Source organism: Macaca fascicularis, chromosome 13 (genome assembly GCF_037993035.2).
Source record: "Macaca fascicularis isolate 582-1 chromosome 13, T2T-MFA8v1.1".
Classification (NCBI taxonomy): Eukaryota; Metazoa; Chordata; class Mammalia; order Primates; family Cercopithecidae; genus Macaca; species Macaca fascicularis.
In genome coordinates, this window is record NC_088387.1 from 2,050,618 (window position 1) to 2,077,500 (window position 26,883).

A 26,883-nucleotide genomic window follows, 5' to 3' on the forward strand; every position below is an offset into this window, starting at 1 on the left:
CACGGTACCATCCTGGGCACACTGTAGATGCTTAAACACTTAAGGAAGGCAGCCTGGTTCTGCTTCCCCTGGTGGACTGCAGCAGGGGAGGTGACAGGTGAGGGAACTATGCTCCAGGGTGAGAGCCCGGCCTCCTGAGGCCTCTCGTGCCACGTTGCCCAGCCAACCACTGAAACCCTCACGCTGCTGAGCTAGAGCCAGTGTCATGCTGCATTCGCTCTGGTCCTTTCTCTGAAAGTCCCCAGGGATGGAAGAGCAAACAACAGCACAGACAGCCACAAGAAAACAGAGCCACACACTGGGCCTTGTCCATAATTATTACTACAATGATTTACAAAAGTTTTGTTTCAGGCAACTGTGTTAAATTATTGTACATATCTGACAGAGGGAAGTGGGGCCCTGGCCACAGCAAAAGTGACGACCTCTTTCTTGGGTGAGGTGAGAGAAGAAAATGTCCCCCACCCCCTTTTAGGTCTGACTCATTAAGTGGCTTCCCTTCAATAAATGATGAGCATCAACCCTTTCCCGCCCAGGGTGCCAAGGGCAGAGGGAGGCGCAAGTCGATGAAGTGCTCCGAGGGGAGAGTGCAGCAGCTCCGGCCACCTTGCAACCTCTGCCCTGGCTCCGAAGGGCCTGACCCTGGGCTGCACCCCCTTGCTGGGGACGGAAGACCATTCAGTACTGAGCCCTCCACCAGGGCATCTACCCAGGAAGACAGGACAGAGTGTGGAAGGGGCTGTGCCACCCTGTCGGGTCACGAACAGGAGGTGGCAATGGACGTGCTGACACACCAGCGGGAGCTGCTGGACGCCCCTCCAGCCCACTCCCCAAACTGGCTACACAGGCATCCAGGCATTCTGGCCCTGGAGCTCGGGGAGGCAGCCCTGAGAGTCAGAGCAGGGAACCACAGGCCTAGCTGGCCCTGCCGGGGGGATACCCAGAACAGCCCGACGTGGCGCTCAATTCCCATGCGCCAGCTCAAGGCTCCTGTCCGTGCAGCTCAATGTTACTCATATGTGCGTGTCGTGTGTGTGTAGAGGGGAAGGCTGCAGGGGGGCACTGTCGTGCCGCCCACCCAGGGGTTCAGGGCATGCAGGGGACCCTAAGCCAAGTATGCGAGCCCAGACCAAAAAGGGTTAAAGGCTCTGGCTGCCCTCCCTCCCCCTCTCCCAATGTGCCCCGCCCTCCTCGGGCACTAGAAGGTTTTGCGATGAATAGCACGGGAGCCATCCTCTTCATACTCCTTTTTGGACACCCACATCTTCTTAAAAGTGTCCAGCGAAGCCAGGATGGAGCCACTGTGGGGATGGAGGAATAGTGTTGCTGTGGACCTGTCGGGGAGCCAGCCACCTTCCTGGGCGCTCAGAGTTCCGTTTCCCTAATTTGGGAGGGAGATCCACCCACCTCCACCTGGCCTGGGCCAACCCCGGGAGGAGCATCCAGGGTAAGGTGGTCTCTTCCCAGCGCCCTCCCCTGAGCCCTGCCTCACCCAATCCACGTGGAGTACAGCCGTTCCTGCGGGGCTGAGATCTAGAGGGAGGAAGTGGCCACGTCACTGTGGGTCCCCACCCAGAAGCCATCCTCCCAGCCTTGGGGTCACCTCCCCAGGTCCTGAAGCCTGACAGCAAAGGCATCAGCTGGGGAGTGGTAGCAGTGGCCCTGGGAGGAGCAGGGCTGGGTGGACGCGAGCCAGTGAGCAGGTCTAGAGGCAGCACCCACCCTTCCTCCCCATGCCGAGGCTGCCAGCGCCCCAGCGCCCCAGGGGAAGTCTCTATAACCTCACCTTGATTTTGACATCCTTTGGAGCAAGCTTCTTCACTTCACTGAGTAATCGGTCTCCGAAGCCTGTGAACACAAAGCTGGTTGAGCCTGGGGTCTATACCCGGCCTCCACGCTGCTAGCTCCCACACCCAACCTTCAGGGCCCCCAGCTACTGCTGGCCTTCTATCAGCAGCTCTTCCCAGGTTGAAGGGCAAGGCTGAGAAATGATCCAGCCCCATGGCTGCCTGTGGGCCCTGCATCCTCGCAGAGGCAGCGTGAGATGAAGCCACACGGGCTCCTTGCTCAACACTCACAATACACTTTAGAGCTTGTGTAAACTTCTCCTCTATTCACAGAGTAAACAAAATTTAATTTTAAATCTTGGTCTGTTAAAAAAAACTTGTTCACTGAGCACCACCAAAAAGCCAACAGAAAATGGCTCTGGGCGGAGGCGCACTCGCTGAGGGTCCAGCTGCCCTCGCCTCACCACCACCAACTCCCGGGCTACAGCACCTTTGAAAAGCGTCGAGCCACCGGAGAGCACGATGTTGGCGAACAGTGTCCGGCGCAGGTCCATGTCGGACTTGTGTATGGCGAAGGCCAGCACCTCATGGAGCCCCTCACTCTCATCCCCTACAAGGTCCGGCTGGAACAGCAGCTCGGGGGCCCGGAATCGGGCAGGCCCCACCTTAAGTGGACAAGATTGAGGCAGACAGGCTTCCCGGAGAAGCTGGCCACCCCTTTCCCCAGGCTGGGCACTGGCTGCCACTCCAGTGCCAGGCCCGGCCACTTACATCGAGCGTGCTGCCGTCTGGCAACGTGTACTGCACCTTCTCCGTCTCCAGAGCCTCATCCTTCTGCGGGTTGATGGACAGGTAGCAGGCTCGCTGTGGGGGCGGGGACACAGCCCTCAGAAGGCTGCACCTGGGACACCTGTGCCTTGGTGCCACCCTTTCCTCACCCCAGATCGTGTCCACACCCTCTTGCCCCTCGTCACCTCTTTGATTGTCCGGACAACCTCAAACTCAGCCGAGGTATGGAAGTCAACCCCTTCCTTGCGCAGCAGGAGTCGGAGGTAGCGGGAGACGTCGCGGCCGGCAATGTCCACCCGCATGATGGAGTGAGGCATGGCAAAGCCCTCATAGATGGGCACGGCGTGAGTGACCCCGTCCCCCGAGTCTAGAACCACTCCTGTCGTGCGTCCCGTTGCGTACCTGTCACCAGGTCAGCATCCCCTCACCTCAGCCACTGAGGCACGGGGACCTCCTCACCCAGGGGAGGAACCCTGGCACGTCTGCATTATCTAGTCGGAACAAAGGGCACGAGGGACTCCCTAGAGGAAGAGTCATCAAGGGGCTGTTTTTCCAGGGAAGTCAGACCCTGGTCATGGCGAGCAGGAGGGCGGCGCAGGGAGGACGGGACTCAGGGAGGCCAGGCTGAGGGGGCACTCACAGACTGAGCACAGCCTGCATGGAGATGAACAGCGCCGGCACGTTGAAGGTCTCAAAGAACACCTCTGCCGCCTTCTCCCGGTTCTTACTTGGGTTGAGCGGGGCCTCCGTGAGGAGCACAGGATGCTGCGAGGGTGGGACGGTGGTAGGCATGCAAGGAGGCAACTTGCAAGGCCCTAAAAGGCTCTTTCCAGAGAGCCACACCCACCCGCTGGCGCACAGGCGGCTCAGCCTCCTACCCCTCCTGAGGGCACCATCCCTTGATCTGCTGGCAGTTACTCTTCCGGAGACCCGGCTCTCTTTGGAAGATTCTGCCTAGCAGCCACGGGGCGTGCATGCGCACCCAGACACGCACGGAAAGGCAGCAGGCCCTCCAGAAATGCAGAGGGGAAATGTGGGAGCTGGCGAGGAGGGACGCGCAGGAGGGGGCAGAGCCAGGAGAATGCGGCGCAGGCGGAAGGGGCAGCCGCCACACCTCCTCTGAAAAGGTCTGCAGCTGGTCCTTCGAGTAGACGTACTGCCAGATGCGCTCCATGTCATTCCAGTCTCGCACCACGCCGTGCTCCATGGGGTAGCGGATGGTCAGCAGCCCCCGGTGCTCCTGGCGGGGTGGGAAGGGGGTGTGGCATCCGACCCTTGCTCAGTGGCTGCTTTCCGCCCTCCTGGAAGCTGCCCCTCACCTGCCCTGACCAGAACCGCCCCTGCCCACTGGGTCTGTGTCCCAGGGTCTGTAGCGGGTCCTGAACTCAGCATGGGTTTACCTGCCTAATAGCTTCTTAGGCTCTCAGAGCCCAGCTAGCTTCGGCTGGGGGGATCGGAGAGGGTGGCAGCATGTCCCCCAACATCTGCAGACCCTCTTCTTCCCTGTTCCCGCTGCCGGCACGTCCCCCACATTCTCCTCGCACTCTGCCCGTGCCGGCGCCTTGTAGCCGCCCAACATGGCCCCTCCGGGGCCACCTGTGCACCCTGACCTGTGCCTCTTCCCCCAGCCCTTTGGCCGGTCCTCACCAGTCCCCTGCATGCACTGATGTGCTGCTTCCACCTGCCGTTCGATGTCCCCCTAGGCATGCCCCTTCTCACCGAGCTCAGCTTCTCACTTAGCTCCTCTCACCACCTCGGCTCCTACGGACCCCACCTGCGAGACCCCCACCTCCGCACCTCCAGCTCAGGCCTCCCCTTTCTGGGCCCAGAACCAGGCATGCCCCACAGCCCGGCACCCGACGCAATGGTCCTCAGGCGCCTAAACTGCCCTTGGCCAAGCTCAGCTTGCTGTTCTCCCCACACCCACACACGCTCTCCTGAGGGTCTGATCAGGCCGTGCAGTCCCCTGGTGGGGCACCCCGGCTACAGTGTGAGAGGAGGCCCCACGGCCTCATTAGAACACACATCAAGTGTGTGATTCTGACTCTTATATCAGTTTTTAATTGGTTCTTGGTTCTATAGCTTCCAAATAGCTTCTAAAACACAGGACATGATGAGCTCTACCCATGCTCCCTAGAAGAGGAACCGTGGCCCCATCTCAGGGCGAGGTGCCCCTGCACAGCACTTCCCAGCCGGAGCCCGGAGAAGGTGCCCGAGAGGTCACCAGCAGAGGCTCAAGAACACGGGTCTCTCACATATGCCATGCCCCTGCAACTGAGGACCCCACACCCAGGGAAAGGCAGGCTCCTCGGTGTTACCTCTGCTTTTGGTCCGATGAAGAGGTCCCCCTCCAGGGCTCCAGCCATCACCCGCATGTGCTTGGGCCGTCCGACACTGTGAGGACAGATAACGTCAGCAAGGAGGGCAGGGGGCATGGTGGAGCTTGTGTCCAGAAAAACTGAAATCCAACCGCAGCTGCCCAGAGGGTACTGGCCTCCGAACACCAGGATGTGGCTGGGGGAGCACAGGTTGGAACTGGGGCCTATAGGGTTTGGGGCTAGAGAGGGGGCCTAGGCAGGATGAGAAGCTTAGGGTCGGAAGGCATGGTCAGCACAGACAGTTGCGTGTCTGAGCACCAGAACCCAGTCCTCCATGGCCCAGCCCTTGTAGAGGGTCAGCTTCCTGCAGCCACAGTGACTCAGCCACACTCCTGACTTCCGTGGGGCAGGGCTGCCGTCACCATCCACAGACTGAGGGAGGACAGCCCCAGGAAGCTGGCTGGGGGCTCCCTTGTGCACCCTGCTCTCACTCACTCAGTGCCACCCTACCCCACTGCCAGGGTTTCGGGATCAGAGATTCACTTCTTGGGAACTGTAGGATTTGATGAGCTACCACTAAAGGCAAAGGAACCTCTAATTATACCCACGCAGTCATAAAGGAATGCTGAAGCTCGACAGGGAGCACCACGCTAGCTCTGTCCCAGACCAGGCCGGGCTCCGGCTAGCCTGCCACCTGTGGGGGTCTAGGACCCCCTGCTGCCTCCTGCCTTTCGGCCACTCATTCCCAAGCCTCCAGGAAGACGTGCTCCTGAGGGCAACTTTCCCAATGGGCTCGCGGCGGGTGCGAGGGGCACCCCAGGCTCTCTGGGTTTGCAATTCTCTTACTCCTGCCTCCACCGGTACCACACGGGGCAAAGGATCCCCTCTTAACTGCAACAAGACATTTCCTAGAGTCTGCAAACAAGTCCAGCAGAAAACCCCTTCAGGGAGGAAAGGGTGGCTGTGCATCTAATTCCTCACTCCTCCTGATCTGAGCTTAGGGCTCCCCTTGGAGGTGTCTCCCTTTATTCTTGCTGCTGCTACCACACCCCATCCCCAGGGAAATACTGGCTGCTTTTCCTCCTTGCTGGCTCAACACCACCAAACTGAGAGACTCCAAAGACAAAGGGGAACCCTAGAACGCTTAGTCTTGTTCTTTCAGTGCTCTCTCGAGTGTCAATCTCACAAATTTGGTGTTTTCCATACAGGTCAGGGCAAAAATTGTCTTCAAAGAGTGCTGTGACAGAAGGCTAATGTTCTCACAGAAGATAAACAGAAGGACTGAGGCTGCTGCCCGAGCCACACTTACTAGTTTGGGAAACAGTATTTGGGAATCTGGTCTCCTGCAAAGCCGGCTTTAATCACCCCCGAACCCTGCAAGGAAAAACAAAGTTTAACGGCCCACACACACCACCAGATGAAGCCAGTCCCCTGCAATGGAGAGAGCTGGCTGCCCTGTCAAGGCAGGCCAAGGAGGAAGCCAGGGACCCTGCCAGGATCATTTACAAGTACATCAATGGTTCAAGACTGGGAGCAATTTTGTATCCCCCTGCCCTGGCAACATTTGGCAATGTCTGGCAGCTGGGGAGAGGGGACATGCAGTGGGGGATGCTATTAGCATCTAGTGGGCAGAGGCCAGGGATGCTGCTAAACATCCTACAATGCACAAGTGAGCCTGCACTACCAACAATGACCTAGCCCAATGCAATAATACAGAGAGAGAGAAACCATGAAGGGCACCTTCCTCTGCACACCTCATAGTCGGCTCCAGCAGGAGGATTCCATAGCACATGCTACTCCCAAAAGCTACAAGAAACCCCTTTGCATGGGTTTTTTTTTTTTTTTTTCAACAGCTTCCCTCTCCCCCAAGAACCCAGAAGGCATGGAACATGGACCACCTACAGGACCTGCTGGAGAAGACCAATAGGTGCATGGGATGACTGGCAGCTCCCCTCATGTGGCTTCCCCAGAGACTACTAGGAGAACCTGCTCCTATCGCTGCCCCCACCTGGCAGCTGGACTTAAGGATCCCCCAAAGAACCGGGCAATTAGAAACCTCCCACCCAGCGAAGGGGCCAGCTTCTCAACGCAGCTCCACCGCTCTTCATCGCAACCCTCTGAGTCTGCAGCAGAAACAAACATCTCCAAGTTACAGAGGAGAGGCTGGAATCTCCAAGGGGCCTAGTGGTAGCCCTTTGAACTTAGAAGCCTGTTGATTAGCCCATACGAGTTATTTGCACATCAAGAAAGGAGGTAATGCCGGGCGCGGTGGCTCACGCCTGTAATCTCAGCACTTTGGGAGGCCGAGGCGGGCGGATCACAAGGTCAGGAGATCGAGACCACGGTGAAACCCCGTCTCTACTAAAAATACAAAAAATTAGCCGGGCGCGGTTGTGGGCGCCTGTAGTCCCAGCTACTCGGGAGGCTGAGGCAGGAGAATGGCGTGAACCCGGGAGGCGGAGCTTGCAGTGAGCCGAGATCGCGCCACTGCACTCCAGCCTGGGCCACAGAGCGAGACTCCGTCTCAAAAAAAAAAAAAAAAAAAAAAAAAAAAGAAAGGAGGTAACCTGCTCCTTCCTGCAGCGTCCCACTGGTGTGACACCACGTCGCCAAGCTCAGTGCTAGCCTCCTCATTAAACATCCTCTGCTGTGACTCAGGGAGCCCACGTGGGTACTCCAGAACAGACAGCCATTCAGGGACCCCACGGGGTCATGTGGGAGGGAGACAGATCCCAGAAAGAGCAGAAGTGAGTCATTACCAAAAACTCCAAGGCCCGCACACCAGACGCAGACACCCAGCTAGGGGCAGACTCAAAGATCCCAGCCCTTATCTTCTCCCCGTATCAGAGCTCGGAGGCCAGAAATCTTCCTACGGTAGCTGAAAGCAAGCCGAGCCCCACTGCCGAAGGCCAAAACCACAGGACGCCTGACATCTTTCCTCTGAGGCTTCCAAATGATCACCCCAAATAGCTTGCTGATACTGGGAAGTGTGGCCATGAACTCTCCATTGCTCTGCTGGCCGTGAAATGTTTGCCCAGCACAGGGAGCATTTAAGGAAAAAGTCAAAGTAGCCAAGAGGCAAACCAGATGGTGGTGGACATGTGGGTGACAGAGTATCCTGCATTTGTTGCCTCGGGGTGCAGCCTCAAAGATGAAGCCAGCAGTGTGCAAAGGACAAATGCCACCCCACCTCCGCCAGGCAGCCAGAGCCAGGGCCGAAGGACGGGGAAAGGGACTGGGGTTGAAATCTGCCCAGGGACCGCACTCTCAGCTGAGAAGGGTCCGGGGCGCGTCCCCGCCCGGCCGCCCGGCCGTCACTCAAGCTCTCCTGAACTTCCCCGCCCGGCTCGGGGAGGGGTCGGGGAAGGGGCTCTGCAACGCGGGCGAGGGGGCTCGCCCCATGGCCGGCCTTACAGGGCCAAGTGGGCGCGCGCCCCAGGAGCGACGCCAGCGGCCCGGCGGGGGCGACGGCCAAGCAGTGAACGGAGGACGCGCCGAGGCGGGCGGGGGTCTCTCCCTGCGCCGCCGCGTGCGCCCCCGGGGGCGGGGCGCCCGCCCTCCCCCTGGCTGCCGGGCCTCACGTTGTCGATGACCACGGGCTGGTTGGCGATGATGTCGTAGGACTCCATGGCCGGGCCACGCCGGCCCTGCCCAGCAGGCGGGCTGCAGGAGGGACCGGAGGGCGGGCGGGCGGGCGGGCGGGCGGGAGGACCGGGACAGCGGCGGCTCCCGACGCGGCGCCGCGCCCCTCCCTCCCCGAGCGTGCAGCCTACGCGAGCCCCGCGGGGCTTCCTGGAGGGCGGGCCCCGCGGCCAATCACCGCTCCCACCTGGTCCGATTGACAGCAGCCGCCCGGGGCTGCCAGCGCGCAGGGGGCGGGGCCTCCGGAGGCTGGCCAGCCAATTGAGGTCATCCGGAAAAAAGTGGTCGCGGTGTTGCCAAGGTAGGCTGCGCAGCGTGGGGGATTATGTCATGGCTCCGTCTTAAAGGGGACGCGGGCGGCAGAAAGTGGAGCTGGGCTGGTGTGCGGGCGCGGCCGGAGTAAGTGGAGCTGCAAAAATTCACCGGTCCAGGAAGACGTCTTTTCCGCGTCCCGGCACCTCGGGCCACGCTCCTTCGTGAGAGCGCCCTCTCCAAGGATGCTGGCCCTGGATATTTCGCCCGAAGTATTTATGTTTTCTTTTTTTCTAGATAAGGTGTCTTGTTCTGTCGCCCAAGCTGGAAACCTTGGGCTCAAGCCATCCTCCCGCGCCAGCCAATAAGGGTGGACTACAGGCGCGCACCACTGCCCTCAACTTATTTATTTATTTATTTATTTATTTATTTATTTATTTTTACTGAAATAGGCTCCGTAGAGACTGTTAAAGATTGCCAATGCCGACTATATTGCAAGTCGTCACGGTGGGGTATTGGGAAAAGTTTTCAATTAGCAATAATCGTGCTTCGCATAAACCTCATTGGCCACCTTACGGCCACCGCGCAACGCTAGCTAATTAAAACAAAATTTTTTTTTTTTTTTTTTGAGACGAGATCTCGTTATGTTGCCTGGGCTAGTCTCGAACTCCTGAAATTAAGCAATCCTCCCGCTTAGGCCTTCCAAAGCGTTGGGATTACAGGCGTCAGCCACTGCGCACGACCCCATGATATTTCCTCGTTGAGCGCTAAAGAAAAGATCCTTTTCCTCATAAAAATCACAGTTTCGTGGTATTTTGGTCCTGGCATTTCTTGAGCACCTGCTCTGCGCCTGCGGAGCACTTCTGTCCACTTTACATAGGTTATATTAAATCCTTACAACAATATCAGGTATTTGTCTTATTACTCCCATTTTTCAGTCAAGGTCTTCACACTTTGGTAACCTGCCCAAGATTATTGGGCGGGGAATTGGCATGCAGGTAGCCCCCTGCGCGCACTGGATTCAGCTGCTTCAAGAGTGCAAGGTACTTGAGTTCTACATTTGTTTACCAAACGGATCCATAGTTATTTCCCTGTATAGATACCTCTCCCAATGGGTTGTGAACTTAAAATTTGTAAAATTGAAGCACAGTGTTATATGGAAATGTGCAGAAATCACAAGTGTGCATGTACATTTCAATGACTGATTAAAATGTGGACACACTTGTATAACCACCGCTGAGTTCAAGAAACAACATTGTTGCTGGAAGAGGGGTCCCGATCCAGACCCCAAGGGCGGGTTATTGGATCTTGCCCAGAAGAAATTCAAGGCAAGTTGCAGAGTACAGTGAGAAGTGATTATTTATTGAAAGCTACTCAGTTACAGAGTAGGCCATCCTCAGAAAGCAAGAGGGGGAACACACCCTCTTTATTTTATTTTGTCTTTTTTTTTTTTTCCTTTTTGTGGAGAACAGGGTCTCTCTATATTACCCAGGCAGGTCTCGAACTCCTGGGCTCAAGCTATCCTCCCTCGTCTGCCTCCCTGAGAGCTGGGATTACAGGCGTGAGCCACCGCCCCCGGCCACCCTCTTTATTTTAAACTCTTCTTATATAGGGGTCTTACCTCTGTAAAAACTAAGCTATGTCTATATGAGGGTGGGCTGACAGCATAACAAAATTTAGTACTTTTTGATTTAAAGAAAGTTATCCTTGGCATTTTAATGCATAAATACATCAAAGCATGACTCTCTCTCTCTATATATATATACATATACATATATATATATATATATATATATATTTTTTTTTTTTTTTTTTTTTTTGAGACAGGGTCTCACCCTGTTGCCCAAGCTGGAGTGCAGTTGCCTGATCTCAGCTCACTGCAGCCTCCACCTCCCAGGCTCAAGCTATCCAACAGCCTCAGCCTCCCGAGTAGCTGGGACCACAGGTGTGCACCATCATGCCCAGCTAATTTTTTTGTAGTTTTAGTAGAGACGGGGTTTCGCTATGTTGCCCAGGCTGGTCTCAAACTCCTGAGCTCGAGCAGTCCACTCACTTTGGACTCCCAAAGTGCTGGGATTACAGGCATGAGCCATTGAATCCTGTAACTGTAACTATCTTAAATCATATATTGTTAGGCAATATTGGAGCATCTGGACATTTTGTTGTCGTAGGAGTTTGTCTTTGCAGGCATTACTAAACTGCTGTTTTAGCCATAGCATCTTATTACCATGGGTCAGGACTGGCAAGGAATGTGCCTTGCTAGTTTTAAGATGGAGTTGGGGCCGGGCACGGTGGCTCACGTCTGTAATCCCAGCAATTTGGGAGACTGAGGCGGGCAGATCGCGAGGTCAGGAGATCGAGACCATCCTGGCTAACACGGTGAAACCCTGTCTTTACTAAAAATACAAAAAAGTAGCTGGGCGTGGTGGCACGCATCTGTAGTCCCAGCTACTCGGGAGGCTGGGGTAGGAGAATCGCTTGAACCCAGGAGGCGGAGGTTGCAGTGAGGTGAGATCACGCCACTAGCCTGGGCGACAGAGTGAGACTCTGTCTCAAAAAAAAAAAAAAAAAAGAGAAAAAGATGGAGTTGGGATGGGCATGGTAGCTCATGCCTGTAATCCCAGCACTTGTGGAGCCTGAAGTGGGTGGATTGCTTGAGCCCAGGAATTTGAGACCAGCCTGGACAACATGGCAAAACCCTGTCTCTACAAAAAATACAAAAATTAGCCAGGCATGGTGTTGTGCACCTGTAGTCCCAGCTACTCCAGAGGCTGAGGTGGGAAATCAGCTTGAGCCTGAGAGATGGAGGTTGCAGTGAGCCCAGATCGCACCATTGCACTCCAGCCTGGGTGACAGAGCCAGACCATATCTCAAAAAAAAAAAAAAAAAAAAAAAAAGATGCAGTTGATTTTAAAATGGTGTCACCCTGTCTCTCCTAGGCTTCTGTTTTCTTAGCAGCGGGAACAGCCCCCCGTCAGCTCCTACCCCTTGGTCCCTGACCTGTTCCTCCTCCGAGGTGACCTCTGTCCTTAATTTTGAAAACATATTAGTGTTGCCCATAGCTGAACTTTATGCAGATGAAGTCATCAGTATGTATTCATTTGCATCTAGTGTCTATACATTCATAAAATCGATCACTGTGTAGCCATTAAAAATAATGAGAGTGCTATATAATTTCATATGAAACATACCAGGACACATTGCTCAGTAAAAGCAAAGAGAAAGCAGACACCGAGCACAGACTGTTACATGCATGAGTGTCTCTGAATGGTATATGAGGCACCTTCAGGCGTCTTTTTTTTAATTTATTTTTTTGAGACAGTCTTTCTCTGTCGCCCAGGCTGGAGTGCAATGGTGCAATCTTGGTTCACTGCAAGCTCCGCCTCCCGGGTTCACGCCATTCTCCTGCCTCAGCCTCCCGAGTAGCTGGGACTACAGGCGCCCGCCACCACGCCCGGCTAGTTTTTTGTATTTTTAGTAGAGACGGGGTTTCACCATGTTAGCCAGGATGGTCTCGATCTCCTGACCTTGTGATCTGCCCACCTCGGCCTCCCACAGTGCTGGGACTACAGGCGTCCGCCACCACACCCAGCTAATTTTTTGTATTTTTAGTAGAGATGGGGTTTTACTGTGTTAGCCAGGATGGTCTCGATCTCCTGACCTCAAGTGATCTGCCCGCCTCGGCCTGCCAAAGTGCTGGGATTACAGGCGTGAGCCACCGCACCCGGCCTGAAGATGATTGTCTTATATGTAACCCTTTTCATTTTTCCTTTAAAAAATGTCTTCCTTTACCTCGTGGAGCACATCCATTCCCATTGCTTATTCCCATTGCAATGCCTGTTCCTGAATAAACATCGTTGTTTTTTTAGAGATAGAGTCCATTGCTTTACTGCAGTCTCACCAGTCTCCTGTCCCCAGGGCACTCCCACCCCTGGGTATTTGTACTGATCAACCAAGTTACACTTTCAGCGTTTTCAAACTCAGGGTGGAGATTTTAGACCCTCTTGAACCTCCAGGTTTCCTCTTTGCAAAGGCCAGCGGCAGAAGCAAAAGAGATGGAGCCCAGGTTAGCGTTTATTTTTCTGTTTACTGGTCATTTGGAATTTGGACATTTTCTGTCCTCTGGTTATGGTGAGGGTGTGGGTTTTGTGTTGTTTTACATATTCTTTTTGTTATTTTGTTTTTTCGTTTTTTTTTTTTGTTTGTTTTTTTTTTTTTTTTGAGACGGAGTCTTGCTCTGTCGCCCAGGCTGGAGTGCAGTGGCGCTATCTCGGCTCACTGCAAGCTCCGCCTCCCGGGTTTACGCCATTCTCCTGCCTCAGCCTCCCGAGTAGCTGGGACTACAGGCGCCTGCCACCTCGTCCGGCTAATTTTTTTGTATTTTTAGTAGAGACGGGGTTTCATTGTGTTAGCCAGGATGGTCTCGATCTCCTGACCTCGTGATCCGCCCGTCTCGGCCTCCCAAAGTGCTGGGATCTTTTTGTTATTTTTTGTTCTGGATTTTGTTTTTGTTTTGGAAGGTATTTTAGAGGAATGAGATCTCTGCAGCTGCCATGACCTGCTGTTACAGCTTACGTGGTGCCCCTTCTTCTTCATATGTTGAAGTCCTGGCCACCCTGCCGAACCTGAGAATGTGACTGTATTTGGCGATAGGGCCTTTACAGAGGAAATCAAGTTAAAATGAGGTAACTGGGGCAGGCCCTAATCTGATGTAATCCTGTGCTCTTAGAAGAGGAAACGTGGACTCAGATGTGTATGGAGGGAAGATGGCGTGCAAGCCCAGGGAGAAGATGGCCATCTGAGCCCACGTCCTGGAACAGGGACTTCCCTCACAGCCTCAGGAAAAACCAGCGCTTCTGACTTCCTGATCTCAGACCTGCAGCCTCCAGAACTGGGAGACGATTCAGTCAGGTCCTACACAACACAGGGTTGAATTGTGCGGGTCCACTTCTATGCAGATTATTTTATTTTTTCTTTTTTGAGACAGAGTCTCTCTCTGTCGCTCAGGCTGGAGGGTAGTGGTGTGATCTTGGCTCACTGCAGCTTTCACCTCCCAGGTACAAGTGATTCTCCTGCCTCAGCCTCCCAAGTAGCTGGAACTGTGGACACTCGCCACCACACCTCGCTAATGTTTGTATTTTTAGTAGAGAAGGGGTTTCACCGCTTTGGTCAGGCTTGTCTTGAACTCCTGACCCCAAGTGATCTGTCTGCCTCGGCCTCCCAGATTGCTGGGATTACAGGCGTGACCCACCATGCCTGGCCCTACATAACTCTTTGTGCGAGTTTTTACCGCTAAAAGATATCTGCCGTGTCAGCCATGGAACACACACTGTGAGAACATGAAGCCTCAAGGGCAGGGCTGGCTACACAATTTGTGGGACCCAGTACAAAATGAACATGGGAAAAAACTAGAAAAAAGCATAGTACAAGGTATTAAAATAGAAAGATTTTTCTTTTGAAAACAGTTTAATACTTATAAGATATAATAGAGGGAAATAGTGACACATGAGTAACAAAATGGGCGTATCACTTGGTCTGTGCTATTTTGGTGTTATAATTTTACCTAATACAATAAATAGCAACACTTTGTTAGTGAGATGGGGTTTCACCATGTTGACCAGGCTGGTCTGGAACTCCTGACCTCAGGTGATCCACCTGCCTCAGCCTTCCAAAGTGCTGGGATTACAGGTGTGAGCCTCCGCACCCGGCTGTGATGTCTTGATTGATCACAGGATTTTTCTGGCTATTCTAACTACTTCCAATTCACTTCAGCCAATTTAGTTGAGTTTTTGTCACTTGTGACTTCAGAGTCCTGGTTAATATCCTGTTGCCCTCAGGACATGCGGGATGGAGGAAGGCACCAGGGAGCCCAGGGAAGTGAGCGGAGAGGCAGTCACTTCAGGGCCACCAGCATGGCTCCTGTCACTGTCCACAGACACAGGCCCTTCCCCTTCTCACGGGCAAGCAGGCCCCACCTCACTTCCGGGTGTGACTTCACAGACCGTCAGGTTCCGTGGTACCCTGGAGTCCACAGCTGCTGAGTCTGAAGGGTCTTCAGAAGACTGGCTTCTCCCTGATGGTTCATGGACTAAGGCAAAGATGAGCAGAGCCGTGGCCCTCTTCTTTGTGCTCTGCTGGATCCAAGGTATGTTGCTGTGGCAGCTGGAGAGAAACATGGGCCTCGCCTCGAGCCTAAGTGGGGCAGAGGAGGGTGTTCGCTCACACAGTGGGGAGCACAGATGCTCTACCTACTCGACCTTCTTTACCTCCCCAAATCTACCCTTCAGGGTTTATTACTTGGGAGAAGCGGGTAACTGAAAACATTTTCCTAACTTTGAAGCTATCTCAAAATTCAGAGCTCTATAGGAGGGTGGCATACATGCATATTTTAACTTTTCATTGTAAGAATTTCCAAACATATGCAAAAGTAGAAAGATTAGTATAAAGAACCACCATGTGCTGCCGGGCACGGTGGCTCACGCCTGTAATCCCAGCACTTTGGGAGGCTGAGGCGGGTGGATCACGAGGTCAGGAGATCGAGACCATCCTGGCTAACACGGTGAAACCCCATCTCTACTAAAAATACAAAAAATTAGCCGGGCATGGTGGCAGGCGCCTGTAGTCCCAGCTACTCGGAGGCTGAGGCAGGAGAATGGCGTGAACTCGGGAGGCGGAGCTTGCAGTGAGCAGAGATTGCGCCACTGCACTCCAGCCTGGGCGACGGAGGTGAGACTCTGTCTCAAAAAAAAAAAAAAAAAAAAAACAGCATTAGGCCGAGTACAGTGACTCAGTTCTGTAACCCCAGCACTTTAGGAGGCCGAGGCAGGAGGATCCCTTGAGCTCTGGAGTTTGCGACAAGCCTAAGCAACAAAATGAGAGCCTGTCTGTATAAAACATTAAAAAATTAGCCATGCATGGTGGTGCGTGCCTGTGGTCCCAGCTACTAGGGAGGCTGAGGTAGGAGGATCACTTGAGCCCAAAAAGTTGAGGCTGCAGTAAGCTGTGATCACACCACTGCACTCAAACTTCGGCAACAGAGGGGGATCCTGTCTCAAAAAAAAAAAAAAGTAGTAATAACTTTATAGTGATATAATATATAATAAAATTCACCCTTAATTTTATTTTCCTATGTATTATTATTATTTTTGAGGCAGGGTCTCCCTCTGTCACCCAGGGCTGGAGTGCAGTGACACAATCACAGCTAATTGCAGCCTCCACCTTCCAGGCCCAAGGATCCTCCCTTCAGCCTCCCAAGTAGTTGGGACCACAGGCATGTACCACCACACCCAGCTAATTTTTTAAATTTTTGTAGAAATAGGGGTCTTACTGTGTTGCCCAGGCTGATCTCAAACTCTGAGGCTCAAGTGATCCTCCTACCTTGGCCTTCCAAAGTGCTGGGATTACAGGCATGAACCACCACATCTGGCCACATTTACCCTATAAAAAGTATATAATTCAGTGGTTTTTATTATACTCACACAGTTGTGAAGCATCACATCACTATCTAATTTTATTTAATTTTTAATTTTTAATTTTTTGAGATGGAGTATAGCTCTCTCGCCCGGGCAGGAGTGCAATGGTGATATCTCGGCTCACTGCAACCCCTACTTCCCAGGTTCAAACAATTATCCTGCCTCAGCCTCCCAAGTTGCTGGGATTACAGGCGCGTGCCACCATGCCTGGCTAATTTACTAAATTAGTAATTACTAGTAAATTAGTAATTACTAAAATACAATTTTTAGTAGAGATGGGGTTTCATCATGTTGGCCAGGCTGGTCACGAACTCCTGACCTCAATGGATCCTCCCGTCTCAGCTTCCTGAGTGGCTGGGACCACAGGTGTACAGCACCATGCCCAGATAATTACTTTTTATTTTTTGTAGAGTCCAGGTCTCCCTATGTTCCCCAGGCTGGTCTCGAACTCCTGACCTCAAGTGATCCCCCCACCTCGACCTCCCACAGCGCTGGGATTACAGATGTGAGCCACCGCACCTGGCCTGAATTTTCCTCAAGTTCAAAAAATCCTGATGAAGGTTTGGCTAAAATATTTGGTGAGTTACCCCCCTTCCTGTGGAACCTCAGGCTGGATTTGAAGAGTTGCGTGCATGGCCCTCGTGGTCTCCCAGGTAACCTGTTCCCACTGCTGTGAAGGCAAGGCAGGTGCTCTTCCTTGAGGCTAGAATCTGTTTGTCTATGTGTCAAAGACTCAATAAATTAAGCAAAACAGACGACAGACACCTCCAAAGGACCCTGCTGAGCATGAGTGGAGCAGAGCAGGGCCGTGTGGGAGCTCACTGAGTCTGCAGCGTCAGATGCCACCTCACACCATGACACACCTGCCTCGCCAGTTTCTGCTCTGAGGCCCCAAGGCCGAGCTGAATCTCCTCCAGGGGTTCTCAGCCCTAATTGAGTATGAGAACCCCTGGGACAATCTTCTTTTTAACAATTGAGACATTCCACACACAACCCGCATCAGATTTTGGGGCGTGGGGATAGACCTTCGCATTGTAGTTTTCTAATCCTCCAGGGGACACTAGGCTGAGACTCACTGGTCCCCACTCTAAACCTTCCATGGAATGTATGAGAAAAACTGAGGCCCGGGGAAGTCCTCTTTAGCAGAGAGCTGAGACGGAGGAAAGGGTTCTGAACCACAGCTGTCGCTGAAGGAAGCTGTGCAAATGCCAGTGAAGTCTCTCCTGAGGGTGCCTGGGCTGTGCGTCGGGAGCGAAGGTTGAGGGTGGCCTCAGGTGTGAGAAGGAGCGACCGGGACAGTGGCACTGATGCTTCTCCCCGGGTTAGGAGGCATTCGGATCACAGAGCGATGCCTGTTCGTTCCTGCTTGCGAGGGAGCAGATCTCTCGACACCCGGTGGGTCTCCTTTCCGGCAGCTGTCCGTGTCAGGAGCGCTGGGCCTGCTCCTCCCCATGGAGCCATCACAGAGGCCTCGGGCAGTCTGCATAGACCGCTGCCTGGCCGGTGACCAGGAGGGGATGAATGAGCAGATGCAGGCAGCACTTGCAGTCCCCCTCGCTGTGCCCTCAGCACCTGCTGTCTAGGAGGCAGAAGCCTTGTCTCAGCCTTGCAGGTGACCCCGGTGTCTCTGAATGTGGCCCCGTATGTGTAGAAGGTGGGTGATTGCATCTGAAGATGGGAGAAGAGTTGGGGGTTTGCGAAGCTCCCATCACCCCTCAAGAGCCCACTGACCAGCCCAGCTCCCGCCAGGTGGGCCTTGGCATTGGAGGCCACAGCTCAACTCTGCAGTTCCCTCTGGGCAACATTTCCAGGGACTCGTAGGTCCCCATGGTCCTCGAGGAGGGGTGGTGAGAGCAGCTCCTCATTGTCCTGGTGACCCTCATGGTTCATTTTCTGGTGTTTCTGTGGTGAGCTCCTGTTACGTCGAGCGAGTGAAAACCACCGAGAACCAGCAGCCCCAGAAATGCACCGAGAATAAATACAGGATGAGTGGGGTTTGTGAGGACTGTTTTCTGTGTCTTAGCAGGGACAGCCTGGAAGGGGAAAGTAAAACTTCTGCTTCCCAGGGAAGCCAGAAGCCTGAGAACTTAAAAGGGAAGGAGAACTTAACATATTTCAAAAATGTAACCCTCATGGATTAGCAACAGTTTTCCAAAGAAAGAGCTTTCCGAGCTTATAGAATCCGTTCTGCTTTGTTTCTGCCCCCGTGGCTCCCACCCCTGTTTTTGTGGGTGCAGTTTTTTTTTTTTTTTTTTTTTTTTGAGACGGAGCCTCGCTCTGTCGCCCAGGCTGGAGTGCGGTGGCCGGATCTCAGCTCACTGCAAGCTCCGCCTCCCGGGTTCCCGCCATTCTCCGGCCTCAGCCTCCCGAGTAGCTGGGACTACAGGTGCCCGCCACCTCGCCCGGCTGGTTTTTTGTATTTTTTAGTAGAGACGGGGTTTCACCGGGTTCGCCAGGATGGTCTCGATCTCCTGACCTCGTGATCCACCCGTCTCGGCCTCCCAAAGTGCTGGGATTACAGGCGTGAGCCACCGCGCCCGGCCATGGGTGCAGTTTTCATACAGAACATTTGGACACAGGCTTCAAAAGTCTCTGAAGATGGCTTTCTCCTTTGGGTCTGTCAGGTCCCGGCAGTCGCGTCCCAGGAAGGGCTGGGGTCAGGCTCCTTGCTCCCCATCCTTCTTCAGTGGCACGAAGGGTGGGGTGGAGGGTGTGAGTCACGTGTGATCTTGGTGTGGGCTGTGGCCGGTCTGCAGCGCCCCTTCAATGACTGCTTCAAGGGCTTTTCATGATGCTGTAGCTCATGAGTTAGTGTTTCCTAGAGGCTGTTTCCAGGTGTCTTACGTGTCACACACTAGCCCACCAGGGCTGGAGTGAGATCATGAGCACCCGATTGTTGGTGAAGGGAGTTGACAGAGACATTGAATGTCAGTGAACAGGAGTGACCTTGGGTCTCAGTAAATACTGTGGTCAACTGAATCCAGAACCCAGCCTCACCAGCAGGGCCCCCTTCCTCCGGAAGGCTGCTTAGCCGTGGACCTGTGTTCTGGCTGCTGCGGGCCGAGCTGGTTTTCTTTTTTTTTTTGAGGCGGAGTCTCGCTCTGTCACCCAGGCTGGAGTGCAGTGGCGCGATCTCAGCTCAGTGCAAGCTCCGCCTCCCGAGTTCCCGCCATTCTCCTGCCTCAGCCTCCGGAGTAGCTGGGACGACAGGCGCCGCCACCACGCCCGGCTAGTTTTTTGTATTTTTAGTAGAGACGGGGTTTCACCGTGTTAGCCGGGATGGTCTCGATCTCCTGACCTCGTGATCCGCCCGCCTCGGCCTCCCACAGTGCTGGGATTACAGGCTTGAGCCACCGTGCCCGGCCAGGCCGAGCTGGTTTTCTTCCCCTCCTGTCTTCCCTGGCCCTTGCTTTGTAGTTCTGTGTGACTGTGTCGTGTCTGGTTATATCTGTGTATACTTCTGCCTCTCCCACTATCTAGATGGCTCGGGGAGGCACACCACACACCAGGTCACCTTCCTCCCTGAACCCCCAGCACCTCGTCCTGTGTCTGTGCAGAGATAAGGCTGGTTGGAAGCTTGTGTGAATGATCTGAAGTCTTCTACTCTAGTCCAGTCTCCAGGAGCATTGTGATCTTTAGGAGCTTGGACTTGGTTCCTCTGTACAGTAATGGGTCATAAAAGTGAGTGGTCAAGATCATCCCAGTGAGGGCAGTCCGTGTGGTGTCATAGTTGCTGTACCAGTTAAGAATGCGCCTGGGCCGGGCACGGTGGCTCACGCTTGTAATCCCAGCACTTTGGGAGGCTGAGGTGGGCAGATCATGAGGTCAGGAGATCGAGGCCAGCCTGGCTAACACGGTGAAACCGTGTCTCTACTAAAAATACAAAAAATCAGCCGGGCGAGGTGGCGGGCGCCTGTAGTCCCAGCTGCTCCTCAGGAGACTGAGGCAGGAGAATGGCATGAACCCGGGAGGTAGAGCTTGCAGCGAGCTGAGATCGCACCACTGCACTCCAGCCTGGGCGACAGAGCGAGACTCTGTCTCAAAAAAAAAAAAGAATGCACCTGGCTGCAATTACCTGAAAACCTGACGTACAGTGGCTTAAACAAAGAGTGGTTTTTTTTCCTTCTGTCATAGCAATCTGGGAGCGGCCACTGTGGCTTTGGCGCAGGAGGCTGGGAAAGGCCGCTTCTCTGATATCATCGGAGGCCTCCCCAGCGCTTGTGTGGCAGACTGACAACAGGAAGAAGGAGGAGAATGAGGGCACTGAGTATCATGAGATTTGGGGTCATATATCTTTAGTGGGCAGTGTTTGCTACCCCGAATGTCTCCTGCCATTAAAATGTTCTGCAAGTGATTTAGGTAGTTGGAGTTTCCTTCCCTATAATGTCCAACATCCATTGAGTTTGTGTCATGCATTCGTTGTATTCATCGTCTGCTTTAGGTACTTAGCAAACTATTGCTGGTATTAACATGCCTTTGTTTACTTCACTGCAGATGAAATTCTGCTGCAAGTGTTTTCCAAGGCTCCGTATGACCCATCGTTTGATGAAACAAGAACAGCAGTCAGAGCCATTACAAAGAGAAACACACAAAAAAGCAAGTACATGTCAGTAACCTGACATGCGTATGTACCTCTGCAGACCTCTGTGTTATCTCAAATGTGCGATGCTAGCATTTTAGCGTTCCTTAAATTAACTACTGGGGTGGTGGGGGGCAAAGCCAAACTGAGATGTGAAGAACTCTCTGAAATCCCCTCTACAATCTTCCTCCCAATATGGGAGTCTATAGGCTTCAGTGTGGATATCCCTGTATTTTGGGGTGATCCCTGATGTGCAGTGTCAGGCACGTTCTGCCACTGTGGAGGCTGTGCAGAGGACAGAAGCCCGGCTTGCAAGTGGGGTTCACTGTTCCTTGTAACAGGAGCTATGAGCTATAAAGCTATTCACCAGCACTTTTTAGGTCACTGCCCGTGAGTGCCCAAGTCACCGGCTTGGGAGAACAATGTCTTCCTACATCCCTCCCTGTCACCCCTGCCGTCATTCTACCCCATCCTCTGTAAAATATTTGCCCGGAGAAGCAGAGCTGATTTCTCCTCCAGCACTGATGCTCCAATGCCAATGCTGAGAGGAAGCAGCTGGCCACGTATGCAAAAATAATGCATATTAACCCCAAATCACATGAAGAAAAGAGAAACCCTGGAAGGTGGACATCATGTGAATTAGGAAGAAAAGTAACAACGAGTAATTAGTTATCAGAATAAACCAGCTTTGTGTGCCGTGAATTACAAGACTCTCAGTAAAGCAGTTTAGTAACTAATCACTCTGCCAATGCATTCCATAAGCCTTTGAGAAAAGATATGAATATTTCACTGCATAATCTCAGTAGCTTGCCCTGAATCATGTTTTATGATGCTCCCTTGGCTGATACATTATGAGGAATACTTTTTTTTTTTTTTTTTGAGACGGAGTCTGGTTCTGTCGCCCAGGCTGGAGTGCAGTGGTGTGATCTCAGCTCACTGCAAGCTCCGCCTCCCGGGTTCACGCCATTCTCCTGCCTCAGCCTCCGAGTAGCTGGGACTACAGGCGCCCGCCACCATGCCTGGCTAATTTTTTGCATTTTTAGTAGAGACGGGGTTTCACCGTGTTAGCCAGGATGGTCTCGATCTCCTGACCTCGTGAACCCGCCTCGGCCTCCCAAAGTGCTGGGATTACAGGCGTGAACCACTGCGCCTGGCCACTAGGAACACATTTTTAGCAAAGTGCTTGCCTGATTAAGTATATCTTTTCTTAATGATTCATCAGTGTCTTATTAACAGAGAACTGTCCACTTGTCATTTATTGGATCAAAGTGATTGTGCTTGAAATCGTTTGGCATACACCATGTAGGCCTTTCTACCAGTTTTCCCGTAGAGTTAATCCTGCCCTGTGCACAAATCTCTCAATGCTTATGCATATTGTCTGTCAAGAGACCATGTGAAAATGAGCTTAGCCCCTGGTGTTGTGTTGGAACTTCAGATTCTTGCAGACACTTCATGACTGTCTGTGACACTCAGAACAGGTGGGTTCAGGCCAAGTGCATGATGCTGCCCTCAAAATGCCGTGCAGAAGAGTATCAATTTAAAGGGAATACCTGCAGATCCAATGAAAGACTTAATCACAGCCATGGTTTATTTTCCCATAGGCTATTCCCAACCAAAGAGCTTGAACGATGCTGTATTTGCATCAGGTTCAAAGGAACGAGAGGAACATTTGGCTAAAATATTTGGTAAGTAGCCTCCTGCTCTGAAGCCTTTAGCCTGTGTTTGAAGAGTTACCTGCTTGCATGCTTGTCCCGGGTTGTCACTCAAGTAGCCTGTTCCTGCTGCCTTGAGGGGAAAGCAGCTGCTTTGCCTTGAGGCTAGAATCTGTTTCTCCTTGAGTCAAAACCTCAATAAATTAAGCCCAACGTGGAAAATAAACACCTGGAAAGGATCCTGCTCCTCAAAGAGTGATCTCTGGAGCAGGAGCTCTGGTAGTGTGAGAATACCCTGGGGAGACTGTTTAAAGGAGACACCCCAGGCCGGGCACGGTGACTCAGGCCTGTAATCCCAGCACTTTGGGAGGCTGAGGTGGGTGGATCAGCTGAGGTCAGGAGTTTGAGACCAGCCTGGCCAACATGGTGAAACCCCATCTCTACTAAAAATACAAGAATCAGCCGGGCGTGGTGGCACGCACCTGTAATCCCAGCTACTCGGGAAGCTGAGGCAGGATAATTGCTTGAACCCTGAAGGTGGAACTTGCAGTGAGCTGAGATCATGCCACTGCACTCCAGCCTGGGCAACAGAGCAAGGCTCCATCTCAAAAAAAAGAAAAAAAGAAAAAGGATAAAAAGAGACACCCCTTGGCCGGGCGCGGTGCCTCATACCTATGATCCCAGGGCTTTGGGAGGCCAAGGCGAGAGGATTGCTGGAGGGCAGAAGTTTGGGACCAGCCTGAGCAACATACCAAAAACCGCTAAAACAACTCCCCCCGACACATGACAAATTAGCCAAGTGTGGTGGCATGTGCCTGTGGTCCTAGCTACTCGGGAGGCTGAGGTGGTGTAGCAGGACGAGCCACAGACAAAACTCCTCAGACACCGAGTTACAGAAGGAAGGGGTTTATTCGGCCGGGGGCATTGGCAAGACTCCTGTCTCAAGAGCCGAGCTCCCCGAGTGAACAATTCCTGTCCCTTTTAAGGGCTCACAACTCTCAGGGGGTGCGTGCGAGAGGGGCGTGACTGATTGAGCAAGCAGGGGGTACGTGACTGGGGGCTGCAGGCACCGGTAATTAGATGGGAACAAAACAGGACAGGGATTTTCACAGTGCATTTCTATACAATATCTGTGATCTATAGATAACATAACCGATTAGGTCAGGGGTTGATCTTTAACTACCAGGCGCAGGGTGCGGTGCCGGGCTGTCTGCTTGCGGATTTCATTTCTGCCTTTTAGTTTTTACTTTTTCTTTCTTTGGAGGCAGAAATTGGGCATAAGACAATATGAGGGGTGGTCTCCTCCCTTAGTGGGAGGATCTTTTGAGCCCAGGAGTTTGAGGCTGCCATGAGCTATGATTGTGCCACTGTACTCCAGCCTGGGCAGCAGAGCTATACTGTCTATTAAAAAAAAGAGAGAGAGAGAGATGCTTATTTCACGTTCAGTGATCATTTATGTGAGGTGGGGTGAGACCTTTGCATCACTAGGTTTTAAAGCCCGTCAGGTGATTCTAGGCTGTGATTCATTCATCTGCTCCAAGCTTCTCATTTACTATTTGAGAAAAACGAAGGCCCAGATGGAAGGTGGTGGGGCGGGGAGCTCCAGGAATCCGTCCCTTTACCAAAACAACAATTTAGCTGGCAAGAACTTCGTTAAGTAGCCATGGAATATTGGCGTCTAGTAGAACACTTGCGGTGTCCAAGAGTGAGCTTGATGAAGAGGTTGCCGAATTTCAGCATTTTGGGTAGTGTCTACCAGCCTCCCTTCCCAAGCCCTGTGGCAAGCAGGAGTGTGGAGAGCAGTCCACATTCCTAGCAAGGATTGCTGGTGCCAGGGTGGGCAATAGAGACCTGTCTTCTAAAACTCAGGTTGTGTATTTGATTGCTGGTTGCTATTTTAGAACACCAAGGGGCTAACACTAAGACTGACCATTGTTTTAACTGGCATTGTTAAATGCCAGTTAAAAAACTCTGTGGGCTGAAGAGGCTTCCAAGCAACCCTGTTGAGGGGATTTAAGGAAATAAGGTTTTTTGTTTTTCTCTTTTTGGAGATAGACACTTAAGGAAACTTTTGTCAGGTCGTTGGCTAACTTCAGATATAAGAAAACAGAAAATTCAGCATTCTCACAACAAGAACTACACACTTTGCAAAACTAGTTTGGAAAAGTTACAAAAAAATTGCTTCAGCCTTCAATAAGCAAAAATCAACAATCACTGAGAGAGACTATTAGGTTTCCAGAGTTATTAAAATGTAATACACAGAATGTCCATCTCTCAACATAAAATTACAAAACATACAAAGAAACAGGAAAGGACGGCTCGTTCACAGGAAAAAGGAATTTGGCAGAACTGGTTCCTGAGGAAACCTGGGAATTAAAATTACTACACAAGATGTTAAATCAACTGTCTTCAAATGTTCACTGAACTTAAAGGAGACCATTAACAAATAAGGAAATCAGGAAAACAATATATAAATAATATCAATAAAGAGATAGAAATTCTTGAAAAGAGCCAAAAAAATTCTGGAGCTGAAAAGTATAATAAATGAATACTTGGCTCATGCCCATTAATCCCAGAACTTTAGGAGGCCAAGGCAGGTAGATCACGAGGTCAGGAGATTGAGACCATCCTGGCTAACATGGTGAAACCCTGTCTCTACTAAAAATACAAAAAATTAGCTGGGTGTGGTGGTGGGCACCTGTAGTCCCAGCTACTCGGGAGGCTGAGGCAGGAGAATGGCATGAACCTGGGAGGCGGAGCTTGCAGTGAGCCAAGATGGTGCCACTACACTCCAGCCTGGGCAACAAAGCAAGACTGTCTCAAAAAAAAAAAAAAAAAAGAAAGGATCAGCACTCTTGAAGATAAGACATTGAAAGTATCCAGGCTGAGATGCAGAAAGAAAAAAAAAAGAGAAAATGAGTAGAACATGTGGGACTTGTGGAGCATCATCAGGCATACTAAAATATACATTATGGGAATCTCAGAAGGAGAAGACAGAGAGAGAGACCCGAAGTGAATGTTTGAATAAAGAATGGCTCCAAACTTCTTGAATATGTTGAAAGACATGAATATGCACATTCAAGTTGCTCAATGAACTCCAAGCACAATACTCAGAGATTCACAGTGAAACACGTTATCATCAAATTGTCAAAATCCATACACAAAGGGAATCTTGAAAGCAGTAACAGAGAAGTGACTCATAGCATAAAAGGAACCCTCAGTAAAATTCACCACTCATTTCTCCTCAACAACCACAGAGGGTAGAAGGCAGGATGGCACATTCAAAGTTCTGAAAGAAAAATAATGTAATCAGCAGGGCATGGTGGCTCATGCCTGTAATCCCAGCACTTTGGGAGGCCGATGTGGGCAGATCACATGAGCCCAGGAATTCAAGACCAGCCTGGGCAATATGGCAAAACCCTGTCTCTACTAAAAATACAGAAAAAAAAAAAAATTAGTTGGGTGTGATGGTGCACACCTGTAGTCCCAGCTATTCAGCAAACTGAAGCGGGAGGATCACCTGAGCCTGGGAAGCCCAGGCTGCAGTGAGCTGAGATTGTGCCACTGCATTCTACCCTGGGTGATGGGAGTGAGATCCTTTCTTGAAAAAAAAAAAGAAAAATACTGTCAAGCAAGAGTTATCTGACAAAATTATCTTTCCAGAATAAAAGAGAAATAGAACATTTTCAGATAAACAAAAGCTGAGAGACCCGCCTTATGAGAAATGGCAAAGAGAGCCCTTCAGGCTGAAATGAAGGGACGTTTGACAGTCACTTGAAGACATAAGAAAAAAAAATGCTGGCAAAGGTAACTACCAGTTCTAAAAGTCTTATTGTACTTTAGGTTTCATCTATAACTTCTGCCTTTTAAAAATATTATTTAAAAGGCGAATGCATGAGATAATAATTACACATCTGTTAATGGTCTTACAATGTATAAGGATAGATTCTGTAATAACAACAATATAAAGGCAAGGGAATAGAGATATATATGTGCAGAGTGTTTGTATACTATTGAAACTAAGTTGATACCATGCAAACTAGGTTGTTATAAATTTAAGATAACTAGGTGTTTAAGTTTAAACAGTTTTTTTTTTTTTTGAGACAGAGTCTCGCTCTGTTGCCCAGGCTGGAGTGCAGTGGCTGGATCTCGACTCACTGCAAGCTCCGCCTCCCGGGTTCACGCCATTCTCCTGCCTCAGCCTCCCAAGTAGCTGGGACTACAGGCGCCCACCACCTTGCCCAGCTAGTTTTTTGTATTTTTTAGTAGAGACGGGGTTTCACTGGTTAGCCGGGATGGTCTCGATCTCCTGACCTCGTGATCCACCCATCTCGGCCTCCCAAAGTGCTGGGATTACAGGCTTGAGCCACCGCGCCCGGCTAAACAAATTTTAAC

General features: G+C 51.8%; 2 protein-coding genes and 1 non-coding gene across 4 annotated transcripts in view; 1 reads left to right on the forward strand and 2 right to left on the reverse strand.

The window, feature by feature from the left end:
* Positions 1–303: 303 nt before the first annotated feature.
* On the reverse strand, positions 304–8,649 carry ACTR1B (actin related protein 1B). 2 transcript variants are annotated; one of them, XM_005575021.5, is made up of 11 exons: positions 8,473–8,649; positions 6,201–6,265; positions 4,892–4,967; positions 3,688–3,813; positions 3,214–3,338; positions 2,759–2,975; positions 2,556–2,648; positions 2,275–2,449; positions 1,784–1,845; positions 1,490–1,530; positions 304–1,298 (listed from the first exon to the last, which is right to left on the reverse strand). In XM_005575021.5, the coding sequence occupies exons 1-11, from the start codon at positions 8,518–8,520 to the stop codon at positions 1,196–1,198; spliced, it is 1,131 nt and encodes a 376-aa protein (XP_005575078.1). In that variant the 5' UTR covers positions 8,521–8,649; the 3' UTR covers positions 304–1,195. The 2 variants fall into 2 exon arrangements, with proteins under 2 accessions (XP_005575078.1, XP_045224725.1); XM_045368790.3 differs by having other exon boundaries at positions 7,651–8,649.
* Positions 8,650–9,237: 588 nt separating this feature from the next.
* Positions 9,238–9,378, reverse strand: LOC135966968 (U4 spliceosomal RNA). Its single transcript, XR_010580679.1, has one exon. It is a non-coding gene; the product is annotated as a U4 spliceosomal RNA (small nuclear RNA).
* A 3,952-nt stretch (positions 9,379–13,330) lies between these two features.
* The window catches only part of C13H2orf92 (chromosome 13 C2orf92 homolog), a 37,916-nt gene continuing 24,363 nt past the window's right edge, over positions 13,331–26,883 (forward strand). The window contains exons 1-5 of the mRNA XM_074011017.1: positions 13,331–13,470; positions 14,623–14,930; positions 16,668–16,835; positions 20,752–20,853; positions 22,438–22,521. Coding sequence (XP_073867118.1) covers positions 13,466–13,470; positions 14,623–14,930; positions 16,668–16,835; positions 20,752–20,853; positions 22,438–22,521 — 667 coding nt within the window. The 5' untranslated portion in view covers positions 13,331–13,465. The remainder of the gene's footprint in view (positions 13,471–14,622; positions 14,931–16,667; positions 16,836–20,751; positions 20,854–22,437; positions 22,522–26,883) is intronic.

Coding starts and splice junctions, on each gene's coding strand:
- ACTR1B (XM_005575021.5), bottom strand. CDS start 8,520: ATGGAGTCCTACGACATCATCGCCAACCAGCCCGTGGTCATCGACAAC. Junction 3,814..4,891: donor TCATCGGACCAAAAGCAGAG/GTAACACCGAGG, acceptor CCACCCCGCCAG/GAGCACCGGGGGCTGCTGAC. Junction 2,649..2,758: donor TTGTCCGGACAATCAAAGAG/GTGACGAGGGGC, acceptor CCGCCCCCACAG/CGAGCCTGCTACCTGTCCAT.